This window comes from Diadema setosum, chromosome 17 (assembly GCF_964275005.1).
Source record: "Diadema setosum chromosome 17, eeDiaSeto1, whole genome shotgun sequence".
Taxonomy (NCBI): domain Eukaryota; kingdom Metazoa; phylum Echinodermata; class Echinoidea; order Diadematoida; family Diadematidae; genus Diadema; species Diadema setosum.
This window is the reverse complement of record NC_092701.1, coordinates 17,142,649-17,155,923: the sequence shown is the minus strand read 5'-3', so window position 1 is coordinate 17,155,923 and position 13,275 is coordinate 17,142,649. Positions and strand designations below refer to the sequence as shown.

General features: G+C 37.0%; 1 protein-coding gene across 3 annotated transcripts in view; it reads left to right on the top strand.

Moving 5' to 3' along the window:
• LOC140241050 (WD repeat-containing protein 5) overlaps positions 1–13,275 on the top strand; it is a 42,783-nt gene extending 29,508 nt beyond the window's left edge. For all 3 annotated transcript variants that reach the window (XM_072320821.1, XM_072320820.1, XM_072320819.1), the window contains exons 5-13: positions 830–919; positions 3,121–3,210; positions 4,388–4,471; positions 5,751–5,806; positions 6,677–6,723; positions 7,892–7,967; positions 8,786–8,894; positions 9,389–9,476; positions 10,285–13,275. In XM_072320821.1, coding sequence (XP_072176922.1) covers positions 830–919; positions 3,121–3,210; positions 4,388–4,471; positions 5,751–5,806; positions 6,677–6,723; positions 7,892–7,967; positions 8,786–8,894; positions 9,389–9,476; positions 10,285–10,385 — 741 coding nt within the window. In that variant the 3' untranslated portion in view covers positions 10,386–13,275. The remainder of the gene's footprint in view (positions 1–829; positions 920–3,120; positions 3,211–4,387; positions 4,472–5,750; positions 5,807–6,676; positions 6,724–7,891; positions 7,968–8,785; positions 8,895–9,388; positions 9,477–10,284) is intronic.

Below are 13,275 nucleotides of genomic sequence, written 5' to 3'. Positions count from 1 at the left end.
TCTACTGTAAAAGTGGATATTTTTGCGCGACTAATTTTTCACGCTCGCTTGGCAAGAAGAGTTTCGCATGTTTTTAATTCTGTGGAATCAAGACGTCAACTACTGGAACAAACGGCAAGCAAAAATATTCACGGATTTGCAGAAGAACAGCTTTGCTTAAGCAAATTGCCGTGATTAAATAAAATAAAGTGAACTGAACTGAATGTGCTTTTTGTTTTCGCACTAGTTTCTGGTTGCGCAAAATGCATGAAAATTTCAACACCGTGAAAATGTCCACTTTTACGGTATGATGTCCAAGGAATTGTGCTATGAGGTCTAACTGATGTACATGTACATTACCACGTACTAACGTATTGTAATTTCATGGAACTGCAATGAATGTGATACAGATACATCCACTTTGGCAACTAAAAACAAAAATGATTTCTGCATTTAAGGTGATCAGGTTTTTCCCTTGATACAAATAAAGTTTTTTTTTTTTTTTTTTTTTTTTTTTTTTTTTTAGGTTTGGAGAAATGTATAAGCTCTGCAGAAAATATGATGTAAAAGGAACCTGATATTAGTTTGTGAAAGAGAGAAAAAACAAACAAACCCACAAACATTACATACAGCTACAGCAGGGCGCCTCGGCATTTGCGGTCACCCGGGGGCCACCATGCCAGGGCACCACTTTTTTTTAAGGGAAAGATATATGTGCTGGTGGCCTGATCGGGCCACCAAAAGAAAATGTTACTGCCAAGCCTTAATTGTAGCTACAGGTATGATAGCATTGTCTTGCTGAGTTAGGTAAGTCTTTATTTTGTACCATCTGTCTTGAAACGGATCACAGGGTATCTCTGATGTAGGATGGTCAAGTGACTCGAGGTTACTTGTGTCTGCCTCAGATGACAAGACGCTAAAGATCTGGGACTTCAACACAGTAAGTATTGTACATATCACAGTCACTGTTGGTTGATACTGTCGTAAATTTGATAGCCAAATTATTGTACAGCATGTTCTGTAGTTATATCAAGGAACTACAGTTGAACCTCTCGTATCCGGACAAGGCGGGACCGGGGCTCATCCGGATAAGGGATTTGGCCGGATACGGGAGACTCAATGCTTTATACATGTACATATACATACACATGTACTGATGTAGCCCATTGTAGTACCACATGTAGTAATGTGTATACTGCAACCTTTTCATTGTTACATTTGGAGATGTTTGGGGATGTTGAAATGTCTGGAGGTAAGCAATTTGGAAGGAAATTTGATGTAATGTATGTTAATCATGTTGGAAGTAATAATATGTAATTCATGTGTGTTTGGGTAGGAGTTGTCAAGGAGTTGGGAATCCCCCTTTCCTCCCGTAATCAAAAAAAATCACGGCGAGATTGCGTCCGTATAATAGAGAGATCCGGATAAAGGGAGGCCGGATAAGAGAGGTTCAACTGTAGTTAAATACTCATATTTCTCTTTCTGTTTTGACCGACATAGTCAATTAAAAAAAGCATGTACATATTTGTCATATATCCCATTCCGTCATATGTGACTGTGCTTCATAAAACGAACAAAAAGTCGCACCCCTTGATTTTACATGAGGACTCAAAAATGGTGAAATGGGTCAACCGAGTCAATCTTGAGTTTTTCATATTTTTTGAAAGAGCTATCCTTCTTCTACATTATTCTTTAGTTTGGGATCATAACATGAATGGAAAAGTGTGTTTTCAGCAGTTTTTCTACAACCCTTTTTTTTTGGGGGGGGGGGGAGAATAGAATGATCAGGTGTGTCTCAGAGTCCCCTTTCCATTTCTTGAAATCTTTTACACACTCTTCACTTTCAATTCACATAACTTTTGAAAGGATAACTCTACTGCTTTGAAAGTTGGCATTAAGCATGGACAGAATGTGTAGATAGAACATGCTCAATTTCAGCTTAATCTGATAATCCCTTCATTGTTGTTGCTCCTGTGGTTTACATCCCGTGTTTTGTCCCTTTGATTGCACTGCTAGCACGGCTTGGTAAAGATGAAGCGCTTGAATAGACCCTGTACTTCAGAGCCTCTTTTCTCGGTTCACACTTTTCTAGAGTGTGTGCTTTCTTTCTAGTATTTAGATAGGTTAGGGGAGTCCATTTGAATTGAGTTATACATCATTTTAAAGCTTAGAGTCTGCTCTTTAAGAATCTGCCCTTAACTGAAAATCCATGTCTGGTAACTTTTTTGTTGGTTTTGTGATGCAGGGTCACATATATGTTGTTGTTTTTTTTTTTTTTTAATTTAGCAATACTTTAGATTCAATGATATAATGTAAATTATATTGAAAAAGAACTATGATGAATCAGATGCTTCTGTTTTTAACAACATGAAGTATCCCCATGAACGTACCAGTACTTCTTAAACTGTGTCAGTGGAGATGTGATGAGGGGTTAAACGTACACCTCACTAAGTGCATGTTTGTTCAGGATTACTCAGTCCTTTCTGCACCCATGCAGTTCAGTGGTAGTGAACATTTGTGAATATGATGGTATGGCTGATAGGATTAATTTGTAGAAAGTGTGTTGCTATGGTAACTGCATGTTATGGCAGAATTGCCAAAACAAAAGAACAACACCAACTATATTGTGTGTTTTGATTTTGAATATTGCTATATGGATATTTGTGACTGAGAGCCGAGTAAATAATAATAATAATGATATTAATAACACCTTGTGCAGCCATTAATTTCCCCAGTGTTTATTCGCCTGAGTGAAATTGTCTATTTTTTATTAATATGTCATTCTTTGATTAAAACAGACTGTGAGTGCATTCTAAACTGGATGCTGTTTGGTTATTGTATCTCATAATACAGTTGTTCAAAATTTGCCAATTTGGTATTGCATCAGTATAGAAGTGCATTAGTAATCTCATCATTCATATTGTTCTCAAGAAAATACTGTTGGGTGGAATTTGTAATCACAGACAGCAATATTTGTAATTTGCCATCAAATTTTGTGCACAGCTCAATGTCATTTTCTGCATTACATGTTTCTGGAGTCACCACAATGTATTTGAGAATATATTCACTCCAAAATGTGTCCAGGGTAAAGGTGTCGATTTTGTGCGACTGATTTCTTTTCTCCAATGTGTTCTGTCATAGGGGAAGTGTTTAAAAACACTCAAGAGCCACAGTAACTACGTATTCTGCTGCAACTTCAACCCACAGTCAAACCTCATCGTCTCAGGCTCAGTAAGTATCCAGTTGTCCTTGTCAGGTTCAGAGTCATCTTAAATCAAACTCCAATTATTCAAATTCATAAAATTCTTCCGTCGAGATGTTTTCATTGCAACTGATTGACAAATTGCCCTACATCGACGTAAATAAGCACTGAATTGATCAGTGTTTCAGTAGTAGCCGTGATAAAAAAAAAATCATGGGCGTACATACTCGAGCAGGATTCGAACATCTCGAAAACATGAAAACATCTCGACGGAAGAATTTTATGAATTTGAATAACAAAGCAGTACCCGCTGCATGCTATATAAGGATTAGAACCAACACTTGCTATCGGGCGAAAGCTCGGTGGTCTAGTGGAGATGACGCCTGTCCGGTTATCAGGAGGTGGTAGGTTCGAATCCTGCTCGAGTATGTACGCCCATGAATTTTTATCATGGCTACTACTGAAACACTGATCAATTCAGTGCTTATTTACGTCGATGTAGGGCAATTTGTCAATCAGTTGCAAACTCCAATTATCTAACATTGCTACAATATGTTTGTCAGATGGAAGTAATTGTAATCATAATACATTGTCCTATTTGCCTATAAGACACAGCAGAATCTTTCAGGGGTCATGGTCTTCAATTTTATTTTAAAGTTTTGTTTATGTACAGTTCATCGTGTGAACTTGTATCCACTGCATGTTCAAGCATCGAGAAATTAGAAAAATAAAGAAATTGAATTTGTGTTCATCATAACTTTACTGGACCAGGGGCCCGTTCCATAAAAGTTACAATTATGGTAACTTTGCCATCCAATGGTAACTACCATGGCAACAATACTCAGCAACCAATCAAAATCAAGAATTCCATGGAAGTTACCATTGGATGGCAAAGTTACCATAATTGTAACTTTTATGCAACGGGCCCCAGGAGTGAGAAGTTTCTCTTCTCCTACCCAAAGAATACTGGGATATTTCTGTTCATTGTGTTCATTATGAGCCGTATTCGACATTATCTTTCTGTCAAAGTTTTAAAAAAGTCCTTTTCATGTTTGGTGGGAATGTTTGTTTGTTTGTTTGTTTTTTCGCGTGTGTGTTAATGAATAGAGTGACATTTTTCATTGCTTTATTCAGAGAAAATAACAGATATCTTAATGTCATTGATTTTGTAGTTCATTCAAATTTCCTCTGCCTTTGTTTCTCAAGTTTGATGAGAGTGTGAAGATCTGGGATGTGAAGACAGGGAAATGCCTCAAGACGTTACCAGCACATTCAGACCCAGTCTCAGCAGTGAGTGAAACCATCCTTATCTCCATAGGAAAATGCTCAAAATTACTCACAGTGGTTCAGTCTCTCCCCTCCCCCCCCCCCTCCCCCTTACCCACCAGCAGCAACAACAACAACAACAAGTGGCTTGACAGGCTCAACAGTAGATCATGTCATACCCATTCAAAATTTGAGAATAGTTATGCCAAGGAGGTTTTATACATGGAGTTCCAACTGGCTGTAATTTATTCAAACATTGGTCAGATTTCTATTGATGTACAAAAGAATTCCACAGGTGCACTTGTGCCTTTGATGATCGATGTTCCAAGCCGCCGTCTTGCTGAGCAATCTGAAGATTCATTTTGAATGTTATCATAATGTTGGCCATATTTTGCTTATCTATTTATCTAATGAAATAAAATTTCACTTAATAATAAAGCATGTAAAACAAAGTCAATTCCATACAGAAATTTGCGCAAAAGTGTAAATCAGAGCTGTATTATGTGAAAATGTTTAAAACTGTACCATCCTGGAAAGCTGGTTTTATCACTTTTTGACTTAATTTCCCCAAATGAAACTAACATGTAATAATCTTCAAGTATAATTCTTTATTGATAGATATATCAGATTAGTGCCCGTGTATGCCCAGTCGAGTAATTTTCATTTTCATTTCAGCATTTTTTCCTCAATTTCTGTTCGCGCATCCTTGTGTCTGTACCACCTAGCTTTTATAAGAAGGGATAGCGAAAAGTAATTACCATCACAAAGACATATCTTCCTTTGAAAGTGGCTGGTGATTATGCCATGAGACACGAGTCAATTGTCTTCGTATCGGCGCGGCAGACCCTGTTTGGCACATGCTTCAAATATTTTTGAGCGGCGGCTTCGAACATGGATCAAAGGGAATAACTCTGTTGTTACTCCATCTCTTCAACCTCCTTGGTTATGCTAATGAAACCAGAAACTGTACAGTTGTTGATATAGTGCTCCTACAGTGCACTCCCATAGCCATAGTAACGAACACAGATATAATGAAATTCCAGTTACAACAAAGTAAAACATTATCAGCTCTATATTTTTTGTCATTTATTTGTTCGGATGTAACAAAGTTTCAATGTGACAAAAGAAAATTGCCGGTCAGCCACATTACAGTTATCATGACTGAATGACAGATAGTGGAAAAAAAGAAAGAAAGAAAAGAAATACTCATCCAGAAAGGCTGCCCATTATGTCACAGAGTCTTGTATCGTGTGAAAAGAGCGTAGCATCTCTCATCTGTTTTTATCTTGTGTCACTGAACCAGGTTGATTTCAACAGGGATGGTTCTCTCATTGTCTCCAGCAGTTACGATGGTCTATGGTGAGTTTTATGTCTCTAACTATCATCACAGCAGCTCATGTACTGAGCATATTCAGAGTGTGGTGAATTTGAATTATTTTTGGTGTGGAAATGTTTGTCCGTCTGACAGGTGGTGATGCTAGTACAAAAACTGAGACATGCAAATATTCCATATACTGTTTTCTGTTCATATGAATTTATACTATCGCTAGGAAAGAGTCAACAGTCAGTGAAATTAAAGCATGCAAAATGTATCTCACTAGACTGGCTCAAAAATGTAATGCATGAAGATTTTCACTCAGGCATTAAAGGAAAAAGCATATAGTGGCTTTCCATTGCATCACTACTGTGCATCAGACACTGATGTATATACATATGTACTTAGCAGTACAAGTTCAAAATTTATCATAGCCATATCGCAAACTTTTTCTTTGTAACAGCCATCGCAAGTTTTCAACAAAGTGTTCTTGTTAACAGGATGAAAGTGATAATGAAATACATGTTGATATGGTGTCAACAATATGTAAGATATTGACTCAGTAAAATGTTTATCTACGTGTTTGCTTTGTTATGGTTTTGTTTCATTTGTTGTTGTTTTTTTATTTTGTTTTTTGCTTTTAAAGAGGTGTAACATGCAAAAAACAAAACAAAACTCAAACAAAGAAAAAAAAAACAAGCAACAAATAAACCCTGCTTTTCCATTTTAATGAAAAAAAAAATATATCTCTATAGTATTTTGCTCCAAATTTTGCTATCTGAATTTGTTAATACCTGCTGATCTCAGTAGATATCACACACTCATGCTTAAATTCTGTGAATGTTTCAATGTAGGAAATTTAGGTATTATCTTAACATGTTATAACCATTCATTTCCTTTTCCTTCTCTTTCAGTCGAATATGGGATACAGCCTCAGGTCAATGTTTGAAGACATTGATTGGTGAGTTGATGCAGAATGTTTCACAGATTTGTTTTTCTAGTTTTCTTGATTATGGTTGTGATGGGATATCCTTGACATTGATTGGTGAGTTGATGGAGAATGTTTCACAGATTTGTTTTTCTAGTTTTCTTGATTATGGTTGTGATGGGATATCCTTGGCCAGAGCTGCCAACTAGTACTGATTTTCAGTAATTTCTACTGAAATTGGACAAGAATATTGAAGGTTACAAGCAAATTACTGATTTTAGAAATCATTGTCTGTGATAAATTCTATAACACTGTTAAGGATTACTGATTTTCACTCAAAAAAGGTGCAAATTACTGATTTTCAGCCATCATAGTACTGAAAGGCTTTTACAAAAGTTGGCAGCTCTGCTTGGCATACCATAATGACAACATAATTATAAATTATGAAAATCTTTGATAGATGTGTGAAAAATGTGTGTATCCCTCTTGAATGTTGCAAGTAACACCCCCCCCCCCCAAACCGGAAGTGTTTTTCAGGGTCCAATTCATTGTGTTATACTGTGGCGGAAAGTGCTTTTTGCAAGCTGCATTCCAAAGTGTGGAATAAGGTTTTTTGGTCATAAATGCTATATTAAAGGCAACAGGCAAGCAATTAAGTCAACAATGATAAAAGTGAATCAATGCCTAATTTCTTCCTTACTGCAAATTTACCACTCTCTATGGGTGCATTGAATTGGCACAGGAAATTAATATGCAGTTTCGTAGAAAGCATAAAGCAAAGCTACCAATTAGTATGTGTGTTAGCATAGTAAGTATGTTTTTACCTTTGTTATTTTGTTTTTTCCTCATCAAGAAGAGAAAAATGTGCTTTTGAGAAGGATGTGTTTGTTTTTTTTCTGAAACTGAATAGACATGTTTTTATTTACAGTTTCCCAATTCTAAGCCAATATTCGTGCTTGGCCTTCAGAATGTGTCTTCAGTATGCATTAGCTTGTTAGTTTGTTTTTGTCTGCAGGGATTGGTAACTAAGATGTAGTATTTAACAAGAGGACAAAGTCTGTTATAGATCAATGGATGTCATTTCATATCTCTTCAGATTGTGAATAAAGTACGTCATAACTGTCATCTTCTTTTCAGATAATGCATCCATCTTGTGCTGATTGCGAATCGTCTTTGTTTTTGTCATTTTTCTGTTTGATAGATGATGACAATCCACCTGTGTCGTATGTCAAGTTCTCGCCGAATGGAAAATACATTTTGGCTGCCACACTGGACAAGTGAGTTCTCACCCAATACTATAAAGGCTGAAACTTTTGCATATTTGAGCTGACGGCCTTTTCTGTGGCATGAAACTTTCATGAATCGCCACTGGTATTCAATGTAGTGTGTAGACAAAAAACCTTTTGCATGCATTTTACTTTTGTGAATCTTGGCTACTTCGCGAATTTCACAAAAGTTTCATGCGTGCAAAAATTGCTGGTTTTGCAGTATTGAATTGTCTTGTATTTCAGTTAAACAGTGCTGATGAAAATTATGCGTTGAAGCCTGTAGGGGATTTGATGATGGACATGCCATATGATGGCTTTTGAAAAAAAAAAAAAAAAAGAAACTTGAAATGTTGATAATACTTTGTATATGTATGTTGTAGTATAATGACATTATTTGGATAAATACATAGAATAGACTATGAAATTTAAAAAAAAAAGTGAAAAAGTGTTTACTTACAAATGACAACACTGATTTTGGAAATATATCATTATGAGGATTGGGAGTTTACTTCTAGATTTCAAATCAGAAAGATTATTTCAGATGTAAATTTGTAGGCCTATTCCTTTCATTTTTACCTGCTAGAATGGTGAGTTAGTCTCATTTATGAGTAAGGTGTCAAACAAGAAAATAAGAGATGTTTTGTTCTCATTGCCTGAGATGAGACAAAACAAACAAACATACATTTCATTTATGTGTGTATGTGTGTGTGTGTGAATGCATGTGTGTGCATACTCTTATGTATGTTTATTTTGATGTACTGATGACCAATATATAAATCATTTTTTAACTTAATCACATTATATTGATGAATTCCCCCTCTTAACAGCACGTTGAAGCTGTGGGACTACAGTAAAGGCAAATGTCTAAAGACGTACCAAGGCCACAAGAATGAGAAGTACTGCATCTTTGCCAATTTCTCAGTGACAGGGGGCAAGGTGAGAGAACGTACAATTGTGTACTATGTGTCAAAGTCTTTTCGTGTTTGATATATTCTCACATTGATTAGCCCTAGCTGAGAATATCCCATGCCTGCAATTACATCTACAAAAACTGTAATCTGGAGGTAAGACTGAATGGTATAAGGCAGAGCAGTGGCACAGTCTTTGTATTCTTTCCTTCATACACAAAATTTTAGCTTGGCACTTCTAGTGGACCTTGAATGTTACAAATGTCTTCACAGATTAGCTTTGTTTTGCTCCAGGAAACCATTCATGACAAATCACAATTTTGAATGGCAAATGCAGTGAAGAGATTAATCGGTCAACTTTACTGATGACATTAAATGACTGGAAAACTACTCTTCTCATGGCATTATGAATATCTGTGTCTATTGTTGGTTAGAGAACAAAGTGACATTACCCTTATCATTTGCATTATATCATTATAGTAAACGTTGCTTCTAATTCCCCCCCCCCCCCCCATCATACAGTGGATAGTCTCAGGCTCAGAAGACAATATGGTGTATATATGGAATCTACAAACCAAGGAGATTGTTCAGAAGTTGCAAGGCCACACAGGTAAAGTATTTGTAAAATAAACCAAGTGATCTTTGCTTGTGCAAATGTCCACATTTCATGAGACTTAATTAGTCTAATTCCATCCCACTGAGGGATAACTTTGTTCCGTTTCTTTTCCATCTTTTACACAATACGGTATTCTCTGCATAATGGGGTACCGCTTTATTGGTTACTCCACTTAATTGATGCTCGGACTGAACACTCGGTTCCAAGGCATGTTTTGCTTATCTGATAATTGAGTAGGCATTTCAGTTAAATTGATAGACATTTTCCAGACAAACCTTGTCTATCTTCATAGTTTCCTGCAGAAAATCTAAAAAATGGGTGTAAATGTAAGTTCTCAAGGAACTGTGAGGTGCCGAGAGGCGAGAGAGCACTAAGATTTATGTTCTAACATGTGAAACATGCTGTGTATGATTAATTGGCTGTATCTTTACAGATGCATTAGTGCATGCCATATACAGACCCTTGCACCAGCACAACACACACTATCCAAACTACACACACAGTGGCGACGTACGAATCACTCCACGTGTCTAACTTCAGCTGTCTTAATCAGGCATTTTGCACAGACTATTTTGTATTTTAAATTGATTAAACATGCATAATATGTACATATTTTCCATCCTTTTTCAAAACGAGGCATGGTTCCTGCTTTCATATTATGTGTATATATATTTTTCATTGTGTGCCAGTATGTTTTGTGATATTCAAAGGTTGGTGGCCTTATGTATGTGTAATACAGAGTCAATGTCTCAAACAACGAATGCATCTTCACTATCTGAACATGGTTCTTTTTTTCTTGCAGATGTGGTCCTATGTACGTCATGCCACCCGACAGAGAATCTCATCGCATCAGCAGCCCTTGAGAATGACAAGACCATCAAGATCTGGAGATCGGATTGCTAGCATCCCCCAAGGCCAAAACCTATCCTCCCATTACATTCTGTACAGATTTGCTTTCTTTTGTACATTTTTCAATTTCCATTTTTTTGTCTCAAAAGTTGTGGATGTTGGGGCAGAACCTGTGAGAAGATGGAATACAGCGATGTTTGAGTTTTGGCGGAAAGTACCCTCATGATCTAATACAGTCTCTTGTCATCAGAGAAATAATCAATCTGTGGAAGTTCAAGAGTCTTGTGTACAGAAATGGTACACTACACGGATGCAAGTATGCGGGACTACATGTGAGTGTGTATGTTACCAACAGAAAGAGAAGCGATGCCGTCTGTATACCCTGGCTGAACTTGGATATGCAGCAAAGCATTGATGTCAAGTTTGAAATGAAAATCTGTCATTGACTTTCTCAGGTTCTATCTTATTTGCATGAAGAAAAGTGGAAATGCTGGTGTATGTTTCTGCTCCTCAAGTCACTGTTCATTGGACACCAACTCAAATAATTTTCTAATCCACCACCCCCCTCCTTTTACACTTACATTAAACACATATAACATGCATAAAGGTAAATGCTTAACAACTTACTTGCAGACCAAACTCTTAATACATGTATATCTTCTGACGGGTTGGGGAAAAAAATGTCATTCATAATAATCTGACCCACATACTTGTATTACATTTCTGGTACTGCACTCACAGTAAGCCATTTAAGGAGGTCTGTGTTTTTGTGTTTACCGGCCAGAGTCAAGGTTTGGACATTTTTATTTTCATCAGTCAGTGATCCAGGACTACATATAAGTTAGGCAAATGTCTCTTGCAATATGTTGTTGTTTGGGTTTTTTTTTTTTTTTTTTTCTAAATGGCCCAACAGAAACCTAGGCTGTTGGGGGCAACTATCTCATTATGCTCATGAAGACGACCCAGCTGTTGATGTAATAACACACACACAACATTGGTGCTGCATTTTCATTTTTTTTTTCTGTTAGTTCATCATTTTTATATTTGCTGTATTGATGTGCATATCTGTTGCTCTGTTGATGTGCATATCTGAGTGAAGGCTCAGTGTTTCCTGTTAAATTGTTTGAGTTCAGCCTGTTCTTGAAAGATGTGTAGTGAAGTGATGTCACTTGTCAAAAGCAAGGGTTAGAAAGATACAAGAGACAGAGAAAAGATATACACTGCTGATGTTCTCTGATAGCGCAGTAGTTGTCAACAAGAGGGGGGAGTGGAGGACCAACCAAAGTGGATTCATGTCTTCATTGCTTTTTGGCGTTTGTGAATGCAGGGGGCATCAATTGACAAGGGTGCCCTCTTTGTCATCCTTGGGGACATCGCGATGTTCCTGGCTTCACACTCGAGTCGTGTTGAAATAGTGAAATGCATTGCATTCTTATGTTTTGCATTCAAAATTACTACATGTGATATATTATGCTTCATTCTGGAATCAAACAATGGTTTGGGAGAGAACACAACATCAGGCTGTCTATGATAACCAGGCATGTCAGTCAGGGTCTACTGTATCACAGGGCACCATCTAACGTCAAACTTGGCAAGGTGGTAGTGCCGTAGAGGGGGCAAATCCTTAATGTTTGCCTCGTCTGATTTGTATATATTTAGCAGCCAATCGACTGATTTACCGGTAATTGACTTCTCAATAGAGAAAGTGTCTCACTATTTGAAGTTCTCGTCATTTGGGTACAGGTTATTACCACTGTCTGCTTAAAAAAAAATAGGGTAGTAACCACTATTATGTTAGTAATTGTCAGTATTTATGCAGGGCCACCTCACTGAAATCTTATGAGGTACCTCTACATTCATTTCACTTCCTGTGGAGATTTTAAGCTGGGTTGCTTCAGTCCTGCTAGATCGCTTCTGTCTGGTTATGTTCATGAGTCTGGTGTGCAAATTCTCATTTCCAACAAGAGTAACAGTGTGCTGTTTGCCAGACCGCACCATCTCTGTACAAGTTCGACAGATTTACCACAATGTGCTACTTTTCGGAGAAACCTGCCTTTAAAGCCCTGAAAAGCACAAAAATTTAGTACGATTTTCAGATGTTATATTGTGTTCATGTCTTCAGGCAACAGCTTATAATATTCAGATTTTGACATAGAAAACAATCTCACAATCCAGAAGCACAGGAACAGAATTAGAAATCAGTATTATTTCCAAGTGTGAGAATCCTTTGATATTGCAGTGTAGGGCGGCAGTTTAGGGAATTAGATCAAACTAAGTCGGTTCTATGGCTATAGCAGCCAAGTTACTTTTCACATTGAAATTTACCCTGTATATCATTAGAATGTCATAAATACTGTCCAAAGTTTATAGGGTTTACAGTAATGCCCCCATGATTATCTGTGTTAATATCATGCACATTATTTGCAACTACTTGAATAATTTGAGTGAATGCCCATTATTGGGCATAAGAATAGTCATTACTGTCAACCATTAATTTTAACCTTTAGAAGGTGGCAGAATGTGTTTGGTGCTGCCCCACTGGAGTTTGGATATTTCATCTTCGGGTGAGGACGACTTACAATAAACTTCAGTCATGAGATAGATTTCTTGAAAGTTGATCCTTTTTCAAACTCTTTGTCGGTCTGAGTTGTGGGTCCTGGAGACTGAGTTTTGATGATGTGATCTGAAATGAAACACTTCGCCTAGCAAAACATATCTTGTTTATGTTTCATGTGATTCAGCCTCCTGCAGCAAAGGATATTTAAAATTTCAGATGGTATTCTGTGAAATTTTATGACTGTATTTTGTAGTGATCTCTCTCTACTTTTACTTTGTAGTTTGTGTAAATCATTGAACACAATATGTAAACTGAGGTTCCTTCTTTTCCAAAGTGTCACGTAGTTCAGCAAATAATGTTTTGTAATAAAGAGGTTGTACATTTCAA